The 23,931-nt window shown below is 42.9% G+C and overlaps 1 protein-coding gene across 1 annotated transcript in view; it reads left to right on the forward strand.

Moving 5' to 3' along the window:
* GPI (glucose-6-phosphate isomerase) overlaps nucleotides 1-22,354 on the forward strand; it is a 22,620-nt gene extending 266 nt beyond the window's left edge. Inside the window, exons 2-18 of the mRNA XM_054296245.1 lie at nucleotides 4,089-4,179; nucleotides 4,554-4,622; nucleotides 7,343-7,462; nucleotides 9,372-9,455; nucleotides 9,539-9,685; nucleotides 11,398-11,469; nucleotides 12,478-12,522; nucleotides 13,282-13,335; nucleotides 14,224-14,284; nucleotides 15,769-15,812; nucleotides 16,043-16,195; nucleotides 16,506-16,635; nucleotides 16,981-17,057; nucleotides 18,362-18,490; nucleotides 19,527-19,602; nucleotides 19,685-19,751; nucleotides 21,302-22,354. Coding sequence (XP_054152220.1) covers nucleotides 4,089-4,179; nucleotides 4,554-4,622; nucleotides 7,343-7,462; nucleotides 9,372-9,455; nucleotides 9,539-9,685; nucleotides 11,398-11,469; nucleotides 12,478-12,522; nucleotides 13,282-13,335; nucleotides 14,224-14,284; nucleotides 15,769-15,812; nucleotides 16,043-16,195; nucleotides 16,506-16,635; nucleotides 16,981-17,057; nucleotides 18,362-18,490; nucleotides 19,527-19,602; nucleotides 19,685-19,751; nucleotides 21,302-21,425 — 1,543 coding nt within the window. The 3' untranslated portion in view covers nucleotides 21,426-22,354. The remainder of the gene's footprint in view (nucleotides 1-4,088; nucleotides 4,180-4,553; nucleotides 4,623-7,342; nucleotides 7,463-9,371; nucleotides 9,456-9,538; nucleotides 9,686-11,397; nucleotides 11,470-12,477; nucleotides 12,523-13,281; nucleotides 13,336-14,223; nucleotides 14,285-15,768; nucleotides 15,813-16,042; nucleotides 16,196-16,505; nucleotides 16,636-16,980; nucleotides 17,058-18,361; nucleotides 18,491-19,526; nucleotides 19,603-19,684; nucleotides 19,752-21,301) is intronic.
* The last annotated feature ends 1,577 nt before the right edge of the window (nucleotides 22,355-23,931 follow it).

Raw genomic sequence — 23,931 nt, forward strand, 5'->3', positions numbered from 1 at the left:
GCTGCCGCGCCCGGGCGGTGCCGCGTACGAGGCCCGGGGAGCCGGGGCCGCGAGGGGCGCGGCGCGGCCGGGCCTGGCGGGCAGCGCTGGCGTGGCCCCGCTCCGCTCGCTCCCCCCGCGCAGCCCCGGCGGGGAGCGGATGGCGCTCGGCCCGCGGTGCTGTGCTCGCCACGGCGGGCGGTGCGAGGCCGATGGCGGCCCGGGCACATGAGCCGGGGGGGGCCGGGCCGGGGGCGGGGGAGCCGCTCGCAGCGCCCGGGGGGCGGCCGCGCCGCCTGCCCTTGACTCATCCTTGCAGCAGGGTACGTGCCGGGCAGCACAGCGCCCGCTGCGCTCGCACAGCCGCACTGTGGGGCGGCACTCGCAGCCTCTCGCACGCCGTGCTTAGTCACGATAAGCTCCGCGATACAATCGCGAGGGGCCGCGCATCCCCTGAGCCCCCTGTGCCCGTACGAGCCCGCCCTCAGGCGGCAGCGGGGGCCGTGAGGGGGTTTAGCCCTCCCTCGCCTCACGCCATCGCTGCTACAGAAAATGCCTTGCAGCGTAGGGGAGGAAGTAACAAGTGGAGGCATGGTGATAGCGTTCAGAGCCTTCATCTTGTAAAGTGGGACACGGATTTTCTGTTTGCTGGAGGCCGTGCTGAGAGGGCATGTGTGGGGTTACGTTGTTGTACTATAGCTGCAGTCGGAAAAGTCTGTTATTAAGTGGTGCATCCCAGATTTGAGTTTAAAGTGAACCTGAGTGATAGAGATAAACCAACCTCCCATTTTAGAGTGTGTGATAAGACTTGTTGCGTGCATCAAGCTTTTCCTTGCTGTCCTGCGTAAAGGGATTTTTTCTCCCTTTTGAGCTCATTAGAAAATTTTTACATTGTAATTGAAGATGGTATATGAAGTCCTGCATATATATATGTGAGATAAAATATAATTTGAATCGATGGGGAAATTATGCTGAATTTTTTGAGTACTGACTTCACCTGGCCCTTTTAACAGGAGCCATTTCTTATTTTTAAGAAATTGATCAGTCAATTGATCTTATTAAATCTACTAGATCCTCACTAATAGACTTCCCATTGCAAGTTTTCCTTATCTCCAGTATTTTTTTGGTGCGATGGTCTTTACTGAGGTTATTTATTTTAAATAGCTCCTCTAATTCATGCCCTTTTGTGCTGCCCATAAGTAAACAGTTGCAGAGTCTTAAGTTTGCTTCATCTATCTTAATCCTTTCTTTTAATTATTTCAGTCCTGTTTCCTGCAAAGCCATCTCGTTCTAGTCTAGGAGAACTTCCTCATAGCAAAGTACAATTGCAGAGCTGATAGCTTCACTGGTGCTCTTGCCAGTGCTGGCTGGTAGCTAAATCTGTGGAAAATTGTTGTCTGGAGGTTTGGCCACGTGGTCTTGTGTCATTTGCAACCTCCCTCATGTGAAATTAAGGTTTATGAATATTTTTTAGTTCCGGTAGATGTTGTTGTAAAATCATTGACTTCCTTCATTTAAAAGGAAAAGAGAAACCTATCCAGGTGAAAGTGCTTCCTGATACTGGTTCTGGAGGAATTTCAGACTGGTGTTAATAGTTTTTAATCTGAGTATTTTATATCTGGGCACAAGTGTCTATTTAATATTATTGGAAGAACCTTACACTCACTGACTGCATCCTATCAAGTATATACAAAACATCCTTTCTTCCTTTTGACGTTTTTTTCCTAGTTCAGAATTTGTATGTACTGCTTGCCTGATAAGGAGTGTAGCCACACCTGTAAGAGATCTTTGCCTTCTTTGCCACCCAAGGTGGTGAGGTAAGGCCTGATAGGAACAGGACTTCTTATCAACATGGGCTGTTCACTGGGTTAGTAGAGATATGATGCAGCCATCACATACTCAGCAGGTAAGGGATGTCTGGGTGTGACAGAGGTACCCCTGATGCAGACACAGTGTTAGAATGACTCTCCTGCTGCTTGGCTTGTCCGTTGTCAAGGATAACAGTAAATGGAATGTGAGTGTACCTGGAGAATGTGGTGGGAGATGCAGTCATTGGGATGCTGCAGGTTAAGGCTGCATCACTTGGAGGTGCCTGTGGCCTACGTGACAAGGCTCTTGTCCCCCTGAGCAGCACTGCCAGAGCTGCTGCATTGCAGAGTGGGTGCTTGGGAGAGCACAGCTCAGCTGCAGGGTTGGGGCTTCTGCTCAAACAGAGGGTGGATGGATCCCTTGCTGTAAGGACTTACAGGATTACATTGTACACTGTGTGCTCCACCTTGTGTGTGGCAAGTTAAATCTGGTAGCCATTCCTTGATTTGGCTTTGCCTGGAAAGTCTTGGGTAGCACATTTCTGCAGTTTCTTCAAATGAGCAGTGGCTTGAAGAGCCAGCCATCCAGCCATAATTTCATGAGAGATTTTGTCTTCTAGGTCTAGTGAGACTGATTTTCATTCATATATGTAAAGTAATGAATTGTAGGTGGGAGACATTTCAAGTAAACATGAAATCCTTTTCTTTGTGGAGTAGAGCACTGGGAGAGGCTATCAGCTGCAGTTTAATGTAGAAGGAGAATACCAAGAGTTCTACTTCTCTGAAGTGAAACTGAAGACGTGTTAGTATGCTGATGGTCTTGCTGTACCATTAGTGAAATGTCTTCAAGTCTGAGATGTCTTTAAATAAATTGCATCAAATATCAAAGGCTTGTTCTTTTTTTCTTCCATGCTGTAGCTGAGTAACAGTTGTGGCAGGTGAGCCCAACCAGTCCTTCCAGTAGCTAGCCATATTCCAGGGATCCTGGTGCTGGGGGTCAGGGTGTCAGGATTGATGTTGGCATCCTGAGTAGAAGGGTGGTTAGCAGCATTGATACTGCTTTTCCTATTAAAGAAACATGGTTCTGAGACTGCTTGAAGACACCTTCCTTTCCTCATTCATGCTTATACTTTAAGACCATGAGAAGGATGTTACTGTTAATGAGCAGTTAATGAAGTTAACAGTAAGTGAAACCACTGAAATGTTAAGGCCTTGCTGGTTATTACTGTTATTGTGAGTTCAGCTCCATTCTTCCTTTGAAGAGTCTTGCCTGCTCTGTCATGTTACGTGTGAAGAGCAATTATGCTGTGGTGTGTCCCTGTGAAGTCTCTGGCACATGTGGTGGCTGAAATAACAGAGCATGTTTCTGTGCTCAGGTATTGAGAAAGAAGCAGGGGAGACAATGAACAGGGCAGAAACACAGAATTTAGATGGCTGCAATTTCCTGTGGGGGTGTGTGTGGAGCAACAGAGAGAGTAAGATGTGCTTTTATCAAAGGCTGATTTACAGAATTCAGCTCTTCTATTAGAGTAATTTATAGATTTGGTTGGAAATTATTGCAAAGAAGAAATTGGTAAAACAATATTGTAAAGGATTAGAGGAACTACAGAAACTGTCACATAGATACAAGGATAGTAAATACAAATGGACTCACTTGGCTTCTGCTGGGCTCCCATTGCTGTGTTTCCTCTCAGATGTGAACCTACAAGTGCCTCTATTCTGATGGGTTAGGCTGCAGCTTGCAGATAATTTGTTAAATAATTTGGAGCCGTTCACTGAATCAATGAGGATAGTGAGACTAAACCATGCACAAATGGGATTTAATTCTGCATAGTAGTTGGCAATGTTTCTGTTCATAATGTTGTATAGATTTTTCAATTAGACTTGTTTAAGACTCTGTATGAAAGAATGACAGGACCTGTAGGAAGACAGTTTAATTTTCCAGCAGCAGAGGAATGTGAAAAGCTCTTTACTGATAATACATTAGAAAAAAGCTGATTATTGCTAGAGAATGCTAGTGGAAACAAAGTGTGATTATCCAACTATGCATCAAATATACTTAATTGTGTTTTCACAAGCAGAAAGTGGACACTGTAATTCAGATTGTGGAAAAACATGGTTTTCAAAAATCCAGCAGTCATTTTGTGAAACTTTTCGGGCAGATTGGTCACTCTTCTTTACTGAGTTAGTCTAATTAGCATTCCCCTTATTTTTGTAATCTATAGCAGCATTACTATTGTCTCCCTTAAAACAGTCACCCCTCAGGAATGTGCAATTAAACAACCTGTTGATTTTTGGCAGCTTGACCCTGAATACTGACCATGGGGATATCTTGCTGGATTACTCCAAGAACCTTGTTACAGAAGAAGTGATGAAAATGCTGATGGAACTGGTAACTATTTAAAATCTTCCATTAATAAACAAAATAACTTTTACCCGTAACTCACTATTCTAGCACTGTTTATGAACATTAGCTAACATACAAGTAAAAAGGCATCTGTTTACAAGTCTTGACAGGATTCAAATTCTTGCATTGTCATCTAGCCCCGAGTTACAAAGCCATTTTTCAATGCATATCTGCATAAAAATGTGCTTTGAAAAAGGAAAATATTTTTTTTTACCTAGAATCTAGTGGGTCTTTTAATCTATCATAATTTTTGTTTCCCTGTCTTGTGTTAAATGTTCATACTCTTTAATGTAGCTGGATCTTTGTAATGCATGTTGGCTTCCACTATTTTAAGAGGAATCTATATTTACCTTTCTCAGGCAAAGTCAAGGGGTGTGGAAAGTGCCAGGGAGCGCATGTTTAGTGGAGAGAAGATCAACTTCACTGAGGTAAGGCTATTTCTGTCCATGGTTCTTTCCACTTCAGTTGGGCTTATTATGGATGTTTATGCAAAGTCTGAAAAAACTCACTTTAAACACTTCATTACAATCCTGAGTGATTGTAGTGTTTGCTGCACTACTTCAAGAGAAGATTTTACAACTCTTACTAAAATACCTCCTTCCTTCAGTACATCTTATTTTAGAGATTTTGGTGGTATTTTTTTTTTCTCTTCCCTGTTTTGTGGAGAGGAAGATGAGTTAGATCTTGCAAAGGACAGGGAGCAGAGTATTGCATTACATGCTTTTTGCCTGGTGGTAGTGTCCACAAAGCTTAGTAAACTGCCTAAGGGGTGTGAAGGGAGGATTGTGTAAGACCACCTCTTTTGGGCTGTGATGCTGCTTGTCTTTTGGTGTCGTTAACAGTTGAGAATATAAACAGTCTTGGGAAATTAGCCATGTATTTCAGTGAGAGGATGAGTACCTTCCTCCTTTTGTAAATCTGAAGGTTCCAGTTATGATTAAATCTTTACTAAAACATATAGAAAGCCAACTGTACTTTTTCTGATGTTAAAAATGGGATGAAAACTGGGAACTCTGCAGTACAGTGGGTTTAATTAGTCTGCATTAAAATTTAAGACTACTTATTATGTTTGAGGCAGATTCAGAGAAACCAGTATTTCCTTTGACTTGGCTATTGACTGGTTTAGCTATTGCACAAGCTGTTTGCTTAAAGTAACTGAGCAGTTGGACATTGTATTGTTTGTGAATGATTCATGTTTGTGAAAAGGCATAGACAGAAAGAAATACAGTTTCACTGGAGAAGTGGTTCCTGTTCCTTCTGCATTATTGCCTTCGTTTCACAGATGTAGCTACTGAAAAAAGAAAGCAGGGAAAGAGGGTGAGGAGTCTTAAATCTGTCTGGAGGTTGTTTTGTCTCATACTGCCTTTCACTAGCCTTGTGCAACACAAATTATTACAGGCTTATCCTATCTCTGACTATGTTATGGAGTTGTTCTTCATTGTGTATTGAGAGCAGGTGTAGCAGTTGTCGTGTCAGAAGGGTACAATTTGCACAGAAAGCACCTAAACACAATATCAGACTCTGTGTTTGGTTTCTGCTGCTAGCTCCCTCTTTTCCTGCTGTCTTGATACCACTTTGTGTATCTTGTAAGTCTAGAAACACCCCTTCATATCAGGCTGTTCCTCAGTTACTTCCTTCCAGTTCAGAAGTTGACTTAGATGGGGTTTGCATCATTTTTGTTTGTATAGAATATCAAACCAGGTTGGTTTGGCTCTGGCATAGGAGCATGTGGACAATGTGAAGCTGTCAGGTGTTAAGCAGGATGCTGTCAGACAGCATGAATAAACCTAAAGGACATGAGGGAGCTTCTTGGTGGCAAGAACTGACTCGTCCACTGCTCTTGATCTGCTGTAGAACATTCTTTGGATTTTTGCCTGAAGTATTTTAGACTTGTCTGTGTTTGCTGCAGGCATTGGCTGCATGGTGTGTGCTCATGTGGAAGTTCTTTATAGTGCACCCATGTGTGTCACTGCCAGGTGTTTGTCCCAGATGAGTTAAAACTTGGAGCTGGATATGGTGCAAAGAGCATTACAAGGTAACTCATCTGAGCATTCATCCTGGGGACAGGCTGTATAGCCTGCATGGTGTTTAGGGAATACTTCTGCTTAACCATAGAGATCAGGTCAAGTATTCCTCCTCTTGACCAGACAAAGCATCCTTCAAGCCTGATAGTGAGCAGTACTTAGCAAATACCATTCCATTGCTGAGTGCTGCAAAAAATTTTTTCTGTTCACCCCAAATTTGAGTGAGTATACTTTAATTAGCAAGTGAAAGAGGGTTTTTGTATTCCAAGTCAGTAACCACAAACTCAATGATTTTTGAATTAGCATTTGGTATTTAAATCATAACTTGGCAGTTCATATTGTCTGTGTTGTCTTTGTCTCACAGTGCCTCTCATTGTGGAACAATGAGGTAGAGCAGACTAATTTTTTAATTTGTTCATTAGTATTTACTAATTCCTTCATTCTGGATTAAAACTGTTGAGCTCTTAAAACCACAGGGCAGATTTTGGTGCTTTGATTTATGTGCAGCTGTGGAGAAGTAACATAAATCCTGCGTGCTAAGAGATTTTTTTTCTTATAGCACAACCACTACATATATTTGGTGTGCAAGTGTTCAGGCAGCATTTAATTGTGAGCAGTGGTTAGAGGGATGTGGCTTTTGTATCCTTTGTTGTCAAATGTTTAAATTATTTCTCTTCCTATATTAAATGGAGTACTCAGGATAATTGAGATGATGTCTGAGAAAATAACTTCAGCTGCTTGTTGTAATTGATTTTTTTAGTGTTGTCATCAATAAGAAACAATTTCATTCTTGAATAACTAAAGCATGCCAAAATAAAGATAGCTGGTCATGAATATTGCTGGATTCTGAACTTTTAAAGGGGTTTTGAGCCTTTTCTCCCAAGTGAACTCTTACTTTGCATACTGTGCTGCTGTAAGCCCCCTCACTGCGTTGGTGAAGTGAGAGGGTGATTGAGGTGGCCACTGCTGTGTGTGTGCACACACACTGAAAATACTGCTCTACTAATCCCAGTTAATCTAAAGGATTTTAAATCTTGATAACTATTCTGCCTTCTGGATGAGGTATCCGAGGCCCTGGGCTGTAACTTGGGAAGAGCCTCATCTTGATTTTCCCCTTGTTTCAGAACCGAGCTGTGCTTCACATTGCCCTGAGAAATCGCTCCAATGTGCCAATCCTTGTGGATGGGAAGGATGTTGTTCCAGAAGTCAACAAAGTGTTGGACAAAATGAAACACTTCTGTCAGGTATAGTACCACCACAGCTTATTTTTTGTGTATTTCTTTTATACCCAGCCAGGTTCTTACATGTGGATTGGTTCATGTGAATTGTGTCCTTCTTTAAGGTTTGCAATAGTTCTGGCTCAAGCATGGAGTTGGAGCTGATTTTATTGATCCACTTTTCTCTCCCTGTTTCCAGTTGGGTTTTTCTTTAATGGGCTCCCTAGATTTTGTTCCTTGAGCAGTAATCTTGTATGTACTTTGGAAGTCCTGTAAATCATTAAGTACCATTCCAATATTACTTTATTTCTTGCTAATTTTTCAACTAATGACTGCACCAGGTAGAAACTGCCTCTTAACATTTGTGTAAGATCAGGAGGGTGGTAGGAGTTCCCAGCTCAATTGCAATTTGATTATGCTCTTCTTAAATAGCTTCTTAAGGATCTTCTGGTTTAAGTCAAATTACTTTAATTCTATTCTGTTTGCAGAGTATCCACCTGGGTAGTTCTAATGCATTTTAAACAAGGCTGTGAGGACCTGGACCTGCTTGGTTGCTGTTGTGAGCCTTAGCCAGGTGGTAGAGCCCTGTTTCACTGCAAATTCATACTTCTAACCCATGCAGAATGGGCTTGCATTCTGTTCTGTTATTAATGAAAAATGCCAAAACCACAATAACTGACACCAGCTGGTGTGGATTTGATACTTTCTTCATATGCTCTGAGACTTGAATGGCTATGGAAATTCTCTGGTGTCTGGCACTGTAGAATTTCTAGCTGATTTAGATTTTGGTAGTGCAAAACAGGAGTTTTCACTGGTGCCATCCTCTTGTTTGCTCTATGGTTTCAATTATCAGAACCTATGAATATCACTTTCATGTGGCTGTATCTTCTCTGCAAAATAAAAATGTCAAGCAGTTTCTTTAAAAATATTAACAAAGATGCTGGTTTCAGTCCACTTAGCAGATGAGATTTTAAGACTGTGGCAATATCATCTGTGGGGTACAGGAAAGCTGTTACTAAAAATAAATTTTCTGTTTGGAAAAATGAAGAGTTTAAACATTTGTAGCAAAGGAGAGCAAGTATCAGCATAACTAAATGCTATGTAGAAAAATTGCTTTAGAATTGGGGAGTGTACTTGGAAGTATTCATGATAGCAGAAAGATTGTTTTTGTGATTGGAACAGATTGAATGCATAGGCGGTAGATGGTGGACAAAATGAATGCAGAGCTTTGAATGCAGAGGTGGTAGATGATGGACAAAATCAGTGTAGAGTTTTGAATGCATAGGTGGTAGATGATGGACCAAATTCAATGTAGAGTTTCAGTTAATGATTGGAATTTTGTTTTGTTTCGGTGATGCTCAAAGAACAGGAATAGAGCAGGAACTTAGACCATGTGCTGTTAAGGTGCAGCCCAGAAATAAATCCTAATGCAAAGCATACTTGCAAAAGAAAAGCTTTTAGAGTGGTTTGCCCATAAATCTCTTATCTCTGTGGCTTTATTCATACTGTCTTCCAGTTTAGTTAGTGAAGCTCTTTCTAATTAAAGACACTTAAAGAACAGCTCCAGGTTCAAGTATTTGTTGCACATAGTTTAATGCCCAAGATTTTATCATTTTTGGATAGATGTCTCTTGCCTTAGCAAACACTGTAAATGCTGCAGCAGTTCACACAGTAGGGGGAGAGTTTTAAATTCTTTAAGTGTTTGATGTTGTAGAGTGTTTTTGCTTCTGTCTCAGACACAACACAATGTCTAGCTAAGAAGGTGGCTCTGAGTGTAAGCCTTAATGTCTAGAGGCTTGAAAGCTGTATTTGGCAACTTTCTACAACAGTACCTGAAAACAAAGCCCGTTTCCTGGTCCTGGGTTAGCATCAGTAGCTTTAGTGTAAGTATAAAATGGTCATTGTGTGTTTTGTTTTGTTTGGTTTTTTGCCCCAGAGGGTGCGCAGCGGGGAATGGAAAGGCTACACTGGCAAGGCCATCACTGATGTGGTCAATATTGGCATTGGTGGCTCTGATTTGGTAAGCCTGACTTCTCTACACCCTGCCCATCTCTGTGTGCATGCTTCCAGTGAGGATAAAATCTAATTGTGGCTTCTGTGCAGGGCCCTCTGATGGTAACTGAAGCCCTGAAACCGTACTCCAAGGGAGGCCCTCGTGTCTGGTTTGTATCCAACATTGATGGTACTCATATAGCCAAAACCCTGGCTGAACTCAAACCAGACACCACTCTCTTCATCATTGCATCAAAGGTATGTCTGAGACAAGCTCTGCCTTGGCCTGCTCTGCTGTGAAGAGTTCAGTCAGGAGAGAGGGCTGTCCACAGGGATATCCAGACCAGGGACTTCCAGTATGGATTATTTCTGAACAGGCCTGTTGTGATTCTTTCCAAACTTGCAGTACAAGGTTGTGTTGGTTGCTGAAATACTGGGGGATCTGTAAGTCAAATGCTGAGAATTACTTAACCTAAATAAGATATAGGAACAATTTCATGTTGTCTGGGGTTTATTTCTCAGTCAATGCAAGTTTTAGCTTTATTCACAGAAGTTTATTTTCCTGCATGTCTCTGTAGGTGGAGTGTAGGATCCAATGTAGTTATTTCTTTGAAATTCTGGATATTATTTCATTCTTCTTGATCCTTTATTTTAAGTACAGTGTACTTGTTAAATGTTCTGGTTTTTTGCATTATTGAATTGCATGTACTTTAAGAATCTCCATTTTATAGGGTAGTCACAACACCTTCACCTAAATAACTTAAATGCTGAGTTCCTTGAGCACTATAAATGCTAAGCTGCTTTACTTGAAGAGGTAAAGATAGTCTGCTGCTACTTCATAAGGTGACACCTATTTCTGACTGCAGACTGAATAGCTGCCTTTAAGTCTTGCCTTGCTGAGAACTTACTCTGTAAGCAATAATTCCAGCAGCCCTCTCCCTCTGAGGAATGCTTGTCTGAGCAGAGGGAGGAGGTGGGGACAAACTCCATGGTTACATAACTTGGGTTGCCTTCATTTGCCAAGCACAGTAGAACCTTTCTGCTGTTGGTGAACATGTGTGCAGTGCTGGTCATGCTCTGCAGTGCTCATTAGCTTATCTTGGCTCTGCTGCAGCTGAGCAACAGCTTATGAAGCAATAAGGAAACTGCACACAGTAATACTGATGGTCACTTGCAATAATGAGTCCAGGGATCATGGTTCAAAGGCTTAGAAAACTGCCAGATTGAAAGAGTAACACTTGAGTTTGTTTGCCAGACTGTAGTTAGCTAATTGGGTATGTTTGGAAGAGGATGAATGGCATTTTTTTCTTTCCATAACAGGCTTATGTTTCATAATGGAGTATTTCTGGAGATGGATGAGAGTAGGATGAGTCTAGTGTTCACCCTTAAAGCTAAATTTTGATGGCTGAGTAAATCAGAATGGCTGTAGATACTTGCAAAGCTGCATGACTGAGCTTCTGTGCACACTTCATAAAGCAGGAAAATGTTTTCCTCTAATCAGCAAAAGGAAAATTATGACAAGAGTCTTGGCAGAAATTAGTGCTCTTCCATGAAAAAGTAGGAATGGAAGAACAATAGGACAGTCCAGCTGAGTTATCCTGTTTAGATGTTCAATTAGTTTGTTTTTAGTTGAATAGTAAAACTTTGGTCTTTTACTAAAAAAACTAAAGTAGAGAATTTTAGTCTCATGGTTTTGCAAAATGGTTTGGGGAATGGGAAGGCAGGAGATGAGGAATAATTATTCCAATTTCAGATACATACTAGTTTAAAACTAGATGGGTAAATCCAGCAATATTAGTGTTTACTAGATTAATAAGCTTGCTTTTTTCTGTAATCTGGCAGCAGCTGTGTGTTATGAACATCTAGAATCACTCTGCTCTAGTTATCTGACATGTGATGCCGTAGTAACCTGAAGTTGTTTCCTTGTTAAGAACACTGTTTTACTTATTTGCTTGTTTTCCACTGTGCAGACCTTCACCACACAGGAAACCATCACCAATGCAGAAACAGCCAAAGAGTGGTTCCTGCGTGCTGCTAATGATGTAAGTCTCAGATGTGCAGCCTAAGTAACAGAATGCAGCAGTTTTTGTTGTGCAATTTCTTCCTGGTCATTCTGTGTGCCTTGGAGCAGAGCCAGTAACAGCCCAAACAAGCTTAGCAAATGATGTACTTAGATCATTTCAGGGCTTTGGTAATGACAGGCTATTTTGTCCAATCAAAGTGATAACCCACTAGTTTTCATTATAAATGGTTCTCATGCATTGTTCCTCCAAATCTTGCCTGTTAAGTAATAGAGTGTAGTGTTTGCTTAGAGCTAACCAATAATTTTGGTGGAACTACTAGTAATGAAAAAACAAGAATAGTGTGTGTGGTACTAAATTATTGAAATTATTGCCAAATCTTTAAAAACTAGAAGTGAAGCTATGGTTGGAACAATACAGTGACATTTCTATGGCAGATGGCTGTGCTATGAATAGAAACCTTGTGTTTGGCTCATTCTCTCCTATTTTGAACTCTTAAAGGAAAAAAGCAGATATTGCCTGTTCAGGTAACTAAAATGGTCAGTGACCTGTTCCTGTTAGGGTAGCTGTACTTAGTTTGAAAGCTGGGCTTTGAAATTCTTCCTTACACTACTGTTCAGACAACTCATCTTTATCAGAACACCTTCTGAAAGACTGAGGTCTGACTCTGAAGCTTGGTATTTATCAGTAATTCCAATTGTTTTGGTTTTTTGCCCCTGGCTGGAAGGGTGGTGAGTGTCCATGGAGCTCCATCTGCTCCAGAGCTGTGGTGGTGGTGGTGTCCAGGCTGGGAACTCACTGAAGGAGAGGCTGTGCCTCTCTCTGGAGGGCTTGGTGGGAGTATCCCAGAGGGTTCTCTTTGGGTATGCTCCCAAATCCCACACTGAATGTGAATAAGATGATTTCAAATTAATAACAACTGATGATAGTCAACTGCATTTTGTTTAAATGGTAGCAGATCAGCTTTATAACCAGAAATTAAAGTAGTTAACATTGTAGATCTAACTGTTTTTTTTATTTTTATTTCAGCCTTCAGCTGTGGCCAAGCATTTTGTTGCCTTGTCTACCAATGCTGTAAGTATAGTCAATCTAGTTAATTTTTCCTATGTACCTTCAAGGCAGCCTGACCTTAAAATCTAGCAAGGAAGCCTATCCTTTAAGATGCTTGAATACCAAATTTTAGCATTCCTCCTGAATGGAAGCCTGTTTTTTCCTACTCAGAGTAACTGAAACACTTCTAGAGTATTGAACTGTACTAAGACTGGACTTTGATTATAGATGTGTGCTCTTCTGCTAAAGCTTTAAATCTGAAATCTTGTGCTTGGAATGACTTGTTATTAATGAGTGTTACCTCTTAATTGCCTAAGTTGTGTATGAATGCAGTTATATAAGCAAATGTTATTCAAACTCTAGGTGAGAGCTGAAATAATGCAGGCAATTTGAAAAATGCTTATGATGAGCACACTGTGGTGCTTCATGCAAAAGTATGAAGCAGAGAGACTGTCAGTAACTAGAAAAGCATTGAAGCCATTGGCAGGGTGTCAGGGACTGACATTATGGTTCTGGTAAATGTAAACTGAGTGTCAGTCCAGCTTTAACTATATGGCCACTTAGATTCATCAGGAAATGAATGTATGGCATTGATTTTTAATAGTGAGTAGTGATAGTTATTTCTGGGAATGAAAATGTAATTTTTGTGATGGATGCCATGCATTTTTAAAATAGATGTAGGATTGTTTATTTAATAGATATCAAATTTGTATTTGCTTGCTTGGTGTAAAGCTATTTATGATTGTTGGTTTAACTGATGGTGTTTTTTCATGTTTATTTTAGCCTAAAGTTAAAGACTTTGGAATTGACCCAGAGAACATGTTTGAGTTTTGGGATGTAAGTAAATGTCTGATATTATGTGGTAGATGTTTACTGTTAGCTTTTTCTGAAGCAAGTAAGATGATTTGAACTAGCTGTCTTGAAACTGCAAATGCAGTTTTAAAACAGCAACTCCTAAACTGTAGGAGTTGTATTCAGTGCACTGAAAACCCCTGACTAAAGGCAAATAGAGAACTCTTGCCCAGTCTGTTAAAATTTCCAGTCAAAGGTCTGAAGAGGAGCCCTCCATGTTCTTGGCTGTCTAATCAGCTGCTGAGTAACAGGAGATAGTCTTGACTTACTGCTCTATGCAAGTAGTTATTATAAGCTGTGACATTTGCCTCTTGGTGTCTATGGTGTATAACCTAGGCCTGGTAAAGGTCAGGCATCAGAAATGGGAGCCTGATCAGAGATTTTGTAGCAGATGCATATTTTAAGTACACTGCCCTTAGTCTTGGTCCTTCTACTTAATTAGAAACAGGTTGGTATGTCTCATTGACTAATTGCCTGACAAATCAGCTCCTGTTCAGAAGTTGTTTGGAATGCTACCTTTCCCAAGTGTCAGAATTTTGCTGAAGCAGGCTTTCCCTGTAGAGGAGTGATATTATGAAAGCAGTTATACAAGCTACAGATTAAGGATTTGGAAGTTAACTGGAATCAAGCTATTTACTTAAGAGATGTTATAAAAATTGGACAAGCAGGATAACTTCAGGCTCTCAAAAAAGACATTCATTAGAGTGCACTGTAAAGTGCAGGTTCCCTTGACTATGCCAAGTATACATAGTGCACTATAACCAGAAGGATAATTGATTTTGCTGGCAACATTCTAAACACACACTGCTGTTTTCTAATAGTTTGAATGTGAAATCCTTGCACTTCTCCAACTCAGCCATGTCTTGTTTGCAGTGGGTTGGTGGTCGCTACTCCCTGTGGTCTGCCATTGGTCTCTCCATTGCCCTGCATATTGGTAGGTGTTCCTGGGATGTCATCGTGCCGAGAATTGCTCTGTGTGCTTCAGGAATGTAACTGTGGAGTGAATTAACAGCAGTGAATTGTGAATCAGATTTGGGGCAAATAGTATTTACCTGCCTGCTCTGAGTGCTTGGATGTGGGTGCTAAAAAACAATCTGGAATGTAATGGAAATGTTGGTGTTTTAGTACTGCAAATACAGTTTTGGAAATTACCCCATACTTGGGGACAAATAGTCAAATTGCATTGCTTTAATCACAAAGCCAAAAGTGCCTGATTTATGTAAAGTTGTGGCAGTGTTGAAAATCAGACCTTGCATGTGACACTGCTAAACTTGAAGCAGGGTATTTAGTATCTTTTAGTATACACACACTAACACCAAAATCCTGTCTCTGGTTCTGCATATGAACTCTGTCTAGCATTGTTAACTATGCCCTTCTGCTATTAATTCCTTTTGTTTCCAGTATTTTGTCTAGGCTATAGAGCCTGATGATTACTTTTGTTCCCTCATCACTATTTTCAGATGTTTAAAGTCTGAAACTGTAATGTCATTTATTTTTCTAGGCAAAAGCTAGAATTCCCTTACACCGGGATTAGAAGAATAACATTGGTTTGGTGTTTTTTGGAATTATATGAATAGGAGTTTTCATGTGTAGAAAAACCTATTATAAGAGCAAAATAAACAAGTCAGGCACTTACTGTTTCATCTGCAATAAGCTGTTCACTGCTGCTGTCAGACAGATTTGGTGCTGACTGCTGACATGCCAGCCTATCTCCACTTCTTCCTCCTAGACCCCTCAACTCCCACAGCTGGCCTCTGACCACAGGTAGAGCTGCTGCTTTGAGTCCAAACACTTCACCTCCCAATTGCTATGCTTGAATCAGGATTTCTGTTTTTTCAAGAAAGACTAGCCTTAGTGAAACTATTCATTTGGAAAGTGAGTGGAAGTTTAAATACCCTAACTACAAAGCAAAGAAAGCTCAGGTGAGTTGTTAGCAAGAACAGGGAAGTGAGGAGTAGCCTTTTTCTTTGAGAATGTCTTATTAGAGCTGTTCCTCCTCACACCAGTGCAGAAATCCCTGCTGTGCTAGCCTTGCCCTGTTTTTTGGCAGATGTGTCTCCCACTGGCTGTGATTAAGTATTCAAACTTGCTAAAAACTGTGGCCTCAAAGTAGGCTCTGTATTAAAGGCCTCTGTTTTCCTTCTGGTTGCTCATTCTGCCTGAATGGAGATTTTAGGCAAAGGTTTTTGAGTTATGTTTCATGAAGTTGGACTTGCTCTGAAGTCTGACTTTAAGCATAAGTGAGTGTCTAGCTTATGGGATGCAATATCAGGAGAAGTCTGAGTGCACCTTTAAACTTGATTATTGACTGGGAGCCTTGCTGCATGCAAGGAATCAAAACTGTTTCACAGTTGTCTATAGGAAAAATGAACCTGGAGTTGTAATAGTAAATACAAACTGTCTTCTTTCCATTGTTAGGTTTTGACAACTTTGAGAATCTGCTTGCAGGAGCCCACTGGATGGTGAGTGTGGGATGCCCATTGCAGATTTGTTCCTCTTTGAAAGTTGTTAGTAAGGAAATGGGAGGTACATTGATTTCTAAAGTCCAGCTCCCCACATCCTCATCATTAATGTTAAAATGACAGTTTGTGGGGAGCTCACACTGCATCAACATAACAATATAAACAATGTAGGAGTTGGGAGGGATGGCAGTTGCTTTGTCAGAAGTGTGACTTTACTTTGTGTGGTGCAGGACAATCACTTCCACACTGCCCCCCTGGAGAAGAACGTGCCGGTTCTGCTGGCCATGCTGGGGGTGTGGTACATCAACTGCTACGGCTGTGAGACGCACGCCCTGCTGCCCTATGACCAGTACATGCACCGCTTCGCTGCCTACTTCCAGCAGGTAGGGCTGCCTCAGCCTGCAGCCAGCGCAGAGAGCGTTCTGCCCTGGTTCAGCATCCTCAGTGCATGTGGGAGACAAAACTGCAGTCACTTAGTGCGTGCCTTCAATTGCCGTGAGAGACTGGTGCCAAGATCAATGCCGGCTTATTTCCTCACTTAGACCTTTTCCTCATACACTGTTATCTTGATGTCCATAAATGAGACAGCTGTATCCCTCATGCTTAGAAAATTCCTATAAGCAAGCACTATTTATTGCAGTTGAAGTATGTATGGAAACTGATACTGAGTGTTCCTGCCCTTCCCTTCTCTAGGGTGACATGGAGTCTAATGGCAAATACATTACCAAGAAAGGCTCTCGTGTGGACTACAGCACTGGCCCTATTGTGTGGGGAGAGCCTGGCACCAACGGGCAGCATGCTTTCTACCAGCTCATTCACCAAGGTAAGCAAACTGTTAAATACCTTCTTCTGGAATTAGTCTGAATGGCTGCTGAGTCTGCACTTGTTTAGAGGTTGGACTCCTATCTAACCTAGCATCACATTGTTGTGGGGTTTTAATTAGCAGCTTGTGAAGGCTACAAGATGCTGGTTTTAACTACAGTAAGGAGGACAAACAAAGCTGAAACTCTTGAGCTGCATTGTTCTTCCCCCTGCTGCAAATAATAATGCTCTTCTATAAAGCTTGTAAAAATGACTGAGTCTTCCAGCAACTCTGGAAATGGAGTGAGAAGTGAAGGTTTTCTAAGCCTTACCTGATGCAGAGTTATTTACCTGGCTTTTCTTACAGGAACTCGCATGATTCCCTGTGACTTCCTGATCCCAGTGCAGACCCAGCACCCCATCAGAAATGGCTTGCATCACAAGGTGAGTTCTTTGCCAGGGCACCCCATTTCTTGTGGCTCAAGGCACTGAAGCTTACTTGATATTGCAGTATGTGATATTTCTAACTGTCCCTTTGAAACTCTACACAAAAGCTCTGTCAACAGTCACAACAGATTTAAAAATACCTAGATTATAATTGCAAGTTATATGTAATATGTAATGCAGTGATATGTTTGTTCTTGAAGCAATTGCAGTGACAGTGGTGTTTACTGTGGGCCTACTGAAGCTGGAAAGAGTTGAGCAATTAAGTGTTTAAAATTCCTTGAAGAATTTTAAGAAATGTAGTTCTTGGAGAGTAGGAAGAAGCAAATTCTCAGACCTGATGTGGCACCATCTCTGAGGAAGCTTTCAAGAATTAAATTCTAGAACAAAATTTGGAGAATGTAATGGCTATGGCTGGGGTGATGGCCTTCTATACAGATGTTCATAACCTGTCCAGTTTTTAATTTATCATTGACTAAGGATTTTCAATGAACTAAAATTGTTCTTAACTTCTGAGGGTGGAAACATGTTCTGGTTAACTGTTTCCTGCATACTTCACAAAAAGCATCTTTAGTCACAGAATTTCAGTCTTATTGTGATTTGAGATTACAAGTGCTATTAGCATTGTGTAATAGTAATCTTTTGTCTAGTAAGACCAAATACAGGTGAAAATTCTAAGTATGACTTCACAAAAGAAGAGGGAAAAAGGTTTCATTTGACTGTAAAAGACTTATTGTGTCTTCAGGTAGGATAAAACAAAATAAATTAGCAGGCTAGCATTAGATAGGGAGCAATAAGTTAGAACCTTGCACTACATTGGTAGGGATTGTGTGGTAAGCTGTGGGGATTTCCTGTATACAGATGAGTAAATACATTTTAGCTGGGTTACCTTTGACTAATCCTTGCACCTGGCTTTCCATGAGATGGTGTAGAATGAGATAAAATCATAGATTACACTGGGTGAAAGGGCTGTGTGAAGTCCAGGCTGCTCTGGTGCCTTTAGGAAACTTGCTGCCAGCTTGAGCAGGAGCAGGATTTTGCAGAACTGTCCTGGTTGTCTTTGGATACATGGACTTTAGTACATGTATTAATAGTAACTAAGTCCCCTGGCACTCTGAGGTAAGAAGCAATAGCTAAAACTGATACATATTTTACTGCCACGGTGCTAAAACTGATACATGTTTTACTGCCACGGTGCTAAAACAGATTTTTAAGTCTAGACTAGGTCTTGGTATGGGCTCAAGCACAAGGTGCCAGTATTCCAGCTATGCAAACAGTACCTTGTGTTTGTTTGTACCTGCTAGATCCTTTTGGCCAACTTCCTGGCTCAGACGGAGGCGCTGATGAAGGGGAAGACGCCTGAGGAGGCGCGCAAGGAGCTGCAGGCGGCCGGGCTGAGCGGGGACGCGCTGGAGAAGCTCCTTCCCCACAAGGTGCTGGGGGGCTGTGGTGTGGGGGCTGTGCTGGGGGTGGCAGGGCAGCCGGGATGGGGTGGCACCGATGGCACCTTGGCAGGGCACTGGGGGCAGGCTGGGAGCACACTGTGGCTCTGAGGCCTTGGAGGTGTTCCAGAAACACGAGTTATCTCAATACTGCCCGGTGACTCTTGGGTTACTTCTTGTAGCCCACAGTGGCCAGCAATGGTGCTTGGATCTCTAGTTGGTCAGAGTGACCCTGAGATAAGTTAGAGAGCCTCTTTTCCCAGCCTGGTGGTTGAAGAAGCAGTCAGGGCTCTTCATTTTTTGGTCTCAAGGTTGTTTATTGTACCTTATCTATAAAATTCTTTCTCCTGTCCTGCCGAGGTCTGCTCAGCAAGACAGTCCAGGGCACTCCTACCTGGCCTCTGAGTGGTGTTACGTTTTTATACTGAAAACTACGTGTACAGTATTTACAATTACTTTCCCATACCTAGACAGCGAGCTTCTACTCTAAACCAATCTGTAAGTGCCACCATCACAGCAGAAGATGGAGGCCAAGAAGAAGAAGGAGAAAAGCTGGACACACCCAGATTCCTCCATCTTGCCCCCTGAACCCCCATTCTAAAAACCCCAAAAAATCTATTTTTCACCCTGTGATAAATTCACTATCATTCTACTTTAACTTTTGTGGCTTGTAATTTTTCATATAAGGTTGATAATTGTTTTTTCCAAGGGCTAAATCAAAGGTACAGGGGTCTTGGGTTCTGTGCCAAGGTCTCTGAGCCCCCTGACAGGGTCTCGAGTCCTCCAGGGCAGCCAGAGGAACTTCCTGGATTCCCTCACTTGGAGACACATTTTCCATTGTGTTTGTAAAAAAAAAAAAAGTGGGAATTGTACAATTTCATGGTTGAAGGCCTTTAAAGCTTTCAGAACTTTGTATTTGCTACTAATGCAAATAGTGCAGTGGGCACTCTAATGGAGACAAAACCTGCAAGTTTCTGATGTACTTTTTATAACATCCTGGGTGACAATGTATCTCTTGTTTTGGAAGGTCTTTGAGGGAAATCGACCAACCAATTCCATCATGTTTACAAAACTCAACCCCTTCACCCTGGGAGCCATCATTGGTAAGTATATACGTTTCTCATCTGTGAATTCTGATGAAGACTTTGTGATCAAGTTTATTGATAAATCTCTCTCTGCTTATAGCCATGTATGAACACAAGATATTTGTTCAAGGAGTTGTCTGGGACATTAACAGTTATGACCAGTGGGGGTAAGTTTCCTTGGTTTGTGTCTTGTATACTTCTTGATGGATTTTTGAATCTATCATGAGTTAGAGAAAAGACAATCAAAAGTTTTATACTTGGAACACATGATTATAGGATAGTTACACATGAAAACAGATTTTCTGGGGATAGGTTACCATGCCATAATGCATAATGACTTGTAGATAACAATTTTGGCTGAGGACCTCTGTTGAATTTAGAAAAATACTATGAATGTAAAAAAGATGCAGTAGTGAGGAAAACAGTCAAGCAGGCTGAACACATGCTCTGAAAATTAGGAAGGAGAATGTTTTCCCAATAGCATGGAAAAAAGAATTATTTACTTCTAGATTAGTAGGCAGTTTGAGTGGCATCTGATGAGCAAAAGATCATCTCTTAATTTTCCTGTGCTGGAGAGACAGCATTTCTGGCAGAGGTGTGTGTATGCAGCAGCCCTTGGTTTCATGCAGGCTGCATCTGTGACTGAGGGCTGTGCTGGAGCTCCATGTGTGCAGCAGCAGCTTGGGGGAATCTGTCACTGAAAAATGTAGTCAGGAGTTAATTGGGTTCTTTCATCTGTAGTAATATGAACTGAAAACATACTGTGTAGCTTAGGTAGAGGGATTGGGAAATAAGATTGTTCAGGTGCAGCCTGCCTTGGCTGTGAGGGGTTGTTCTGAAGAGCACACTTGCTCCACAGGTGTAGAATATCAGTTTACACTAAGCTGCCTTAGTCTTTGTGTGCATGCTTTGGTGCTGTGCTACCACAGCTTGTTCTATAACCAGATACTGTAGCAGAAGCTGAAAATGGCAGACTGTGTCTAGTACAAGCTGATGTCTGCTATAAACTCAGAGATCAAGAGTGTGGTAGGAGTAAGTACAGCTTTTACTGCCACACATGAAATTCCAGAATGGCATCCAAAACTGAAAGGTGGGGATGCTGTAGAACCAGCCGTGTTCCTTGCAGCTATTGGAATATCCTGAGTTCTTAGGGGGGCTGTAACTCCTGGATAGGTGCTGGGGGTGCTTCCAGGCTGTAGCTCAGCTGTAGCTCAGTTCCTTGCAGCTATTGGAATATCCTGAGTTCTTAGGGGGGCTGTAACTCCTGGATAGGTGCTGGGGGTGCTTCCAGGCTGTAGCTCAGCTGGGCATTGTTTGGGCGACACAAATCAGTGCTCTGAGCACTGTCCTGTTCAACAGTGAACAGGAGCCAGCTGAGTGCACTCTGCACTGGGCCAGGCTGCATAGCACAAGTGAATACTGAGGTGAAAAGACTCTGCTTGACTTTGAAAACAAATTGTTCACTTAGACATCCTGTAATTTGAGCTGTCTGCTCAACTAAGGAACAATGAGAACTCCATTAATTATTGGCACTCCAATTAATGGCACTGAGTTGAATACTTCAACAGTAATTTTTGAGGGGTAAAACATCACAGTGTTCACTGGGAAGTTATTTTTTATTGGCTTCTATTTTTAATATCAGTGACTTATAGTAAATACTGTCAGTTTTTAGCACTAACATTGCTTTTTCTTTCTTTTCCTGCTTTTATAAATGCAGAGTTGAGCTTGGAAAACAACTTGCCAAGAAAATTGAGCCTGAACTGGAGTCAGATGCTCCAGTGACATCTCATGATAGCTCAACAAATGGGCTCATCAATTTCATCAAAAAACACAGAGCTTGAAATGAAATACTTAGAGGACATCGACAATCTCACCACCGAGTACCCAAATCTGTTGTAGATGTGCTTTTTTTAGCCACTTTTAACAAAAATAGCACTTTACAGATGTAGCTCTCTTCACTTGTTGCAGTTAATCTTGTTGCGTCAAGTGTTACAAATGAAACTAGTTTTGTGAAACCCTGAGATTGTAGAGTTGCTTTCTATTTCTGTGGCTGTTAATCTGTAAAGTGCAGCTGGTATATTCCTCAATTCTTATCCCTCAACTTCCTTAAGGATGGTCACCTACTGATACTAGAAAATAAATGGTATGGTGGATGAGTAAAACTTCTTCACTCTATTTTTGAAGTGCAGCCCTAGTAACATTTGCCTCACTCACTGTGTAAGGTCCTCTGAAGCCAAGTGAGCCGACTTCTGTCTTTTTGGACTGGTTCTACTGTAAGCTGGAAACTAGAATGTGTTTAAAGAATCAGACCTACAGCTGTAGGTTGTTCAGTTACATTTCATCCCTTTTGAGCAAGATACAGACTTTTCCCCCCCCCCAATGCTACTGTGAAAATGCAAGTTTACTGATGTTTGGTAACAGATGTCCTGTTTTGTCTGTAAGCTATGTGGACTATCTGTAAGCTATCCAAAAAGGAAGAAGGTTCCTGAAGAGACAGTGGTATCTTAACTTTTCCAAACAGTTTTCCAGAGTTTGTGAAGCAAAAGCTTGGGATCACTTGGAGAAGAAATATTTTTGGTATCCTCCAGGGGCAATTTCTCACTGTTTAATCAGCATCACTGTCTGACAACAACAATGAAAGAAATTGATGTCAATATGTTGTTTATCCTCTTTTGTTCTCTTCTACTGTTAACCTCCTTGCTAGCAAACTGGCATGCTCTGGCTATTGTTCTGTAACACCTTTAATAAAGGTAAGACACAAGCATTAAAAGGACACTTTGGTTCTCATGCCCCCAATGGTGCCTGCACTGTGTGAGCTGGAACCCCTCAGTGCCCATCTTTGCCGTGTGGCTTTACGGGCAGGGCTGGGTGCTGCAGGCTGAGCCTGCCTGCTGTAACACCTCCGCGATGCTTCACCCGCTGCTTGTTTCCATATGAAAAGAGAGCCCTAGAGGGAAGCAGCCTGTTCTCACCGGGGCTTTAACCCTCTCCTCCTGCCGTGCTCAGGTGCTCGGCTCCGCTTCCTCCTCTCCCCGCCCGCTCGGTCCCTGCGCGCCCGGGCCGGACCCGCCCCGCTCCCTGAGGGATCATGGCCGCGCGCAGGGCGCCCCCTGCCGGCACGGCCCTCAGCGCTCAGCCCGCCGCACCGCCGCCATGAGGGAAAGGCGGGAGGGCACTGTGCGGGATGGAGCCCGCCGCTGTCCGCACCGCCACCCCCGGGCTCCGCTGCCATCAGCGAAAGTTGGCCGGGCACCGTGCGGGACGGAACCCGCCGCTGCCATGTCATACCCGGGCTCTGCCGCCATGAGGGAAAGGCGGGTGGGCACCGTGCAGGATGGAGCTCGCCGCTGCCCGCTCCGCTGCCGTGAGAGAAAGGCAGGGGAGCGCCGTGCGGGACCGAGCCCGCCGCTGCCCCCACCGACCCTCCTGGCCGCCATGAGGGAAAGGCGTGAGGGCACCATGCGGGACCGGCACCCCTGGGCTCCGCCGCCATGAGGGAACGGCGGGCGGGCACCGTGCGGGATGGAGCCCGCCGCTGCCGGCACCGCCACCCTCGGCTCCGCCGCCGTGAGGGAAAGGCGTGCGGGACCGAGCCCGCCGCTGCCCGCTCCGCTAACATGAGGGAAAGGCAGGAGGGCACCGTGCGGCCGCTGCCCGCACCTCCACCTCCGGGCTCACACTCCGCCAGGGGCTGCTCGGGGCTGGAGCGCCGCGGGGCTGCGGGCAAACACAGCACGAAAGCCGTAAAGAGGCTTTAAAAAGGGCTGCTTTTCCCTGCACTGCTTGAGGAGGCCGCAAGTAACGTGCAAGGGAGGGTCTGTGGGTGCGTTTTGAAGAGTAGACGCATAGAGTTCAGGAACCTGCTGTCAGCGACAGGAACTTTTTGCGGCCTCTGGGTCTTTGCCTTTCCCTTGCAGGGACTCTGCACTGTTTCCTGACCTGTGCCCTGACACATCGCCCTGACACGCAGCCACTTCGTGACTCACTTTCCGGACCTCCACTGAACTGCTTTCAATCCTTCCGTTTAATATCAGGCCACCACATTCCTGAAAGAATAAAAGTGATTTCTGCATAAATTGTGCTCTGGTAATGAGAAATTCCAACACATTCAAGTACATCTGGGATGATTGTAATGAGCATGGCTGAGGTCTGATAGAGCTGTGTTGTCATTTACAAGAGAGAATGAAAGGTAATGATGTGCCTGGAGTAAGCAGAAGGTTGTCATACCCCTAAAATGGCGCACAATCCCTAATCCTCAACCCCCTCCATTGCCTACAAGACCTTGTGAAAGCCTCTGAGGAAACACTGTGTGCACATGCTTCAGTCAATGTAAGTTAAGTTGATGAT

Source organism: Melozone crissalis, unplaced genomic scaffold, assembly GCF_028551555.1.
Source record: "Melozone crissalis strain CALT ecotype California unplaced genomic scaffold, PUWL_Pcris_2 ptg000007l_1, whole genome shotgun sequence".
NCBI lineage: Eukaryota > Metazoa > Chordata > Aves > Passeriformes > Passerellidae > Melozone > Melozone crissalis.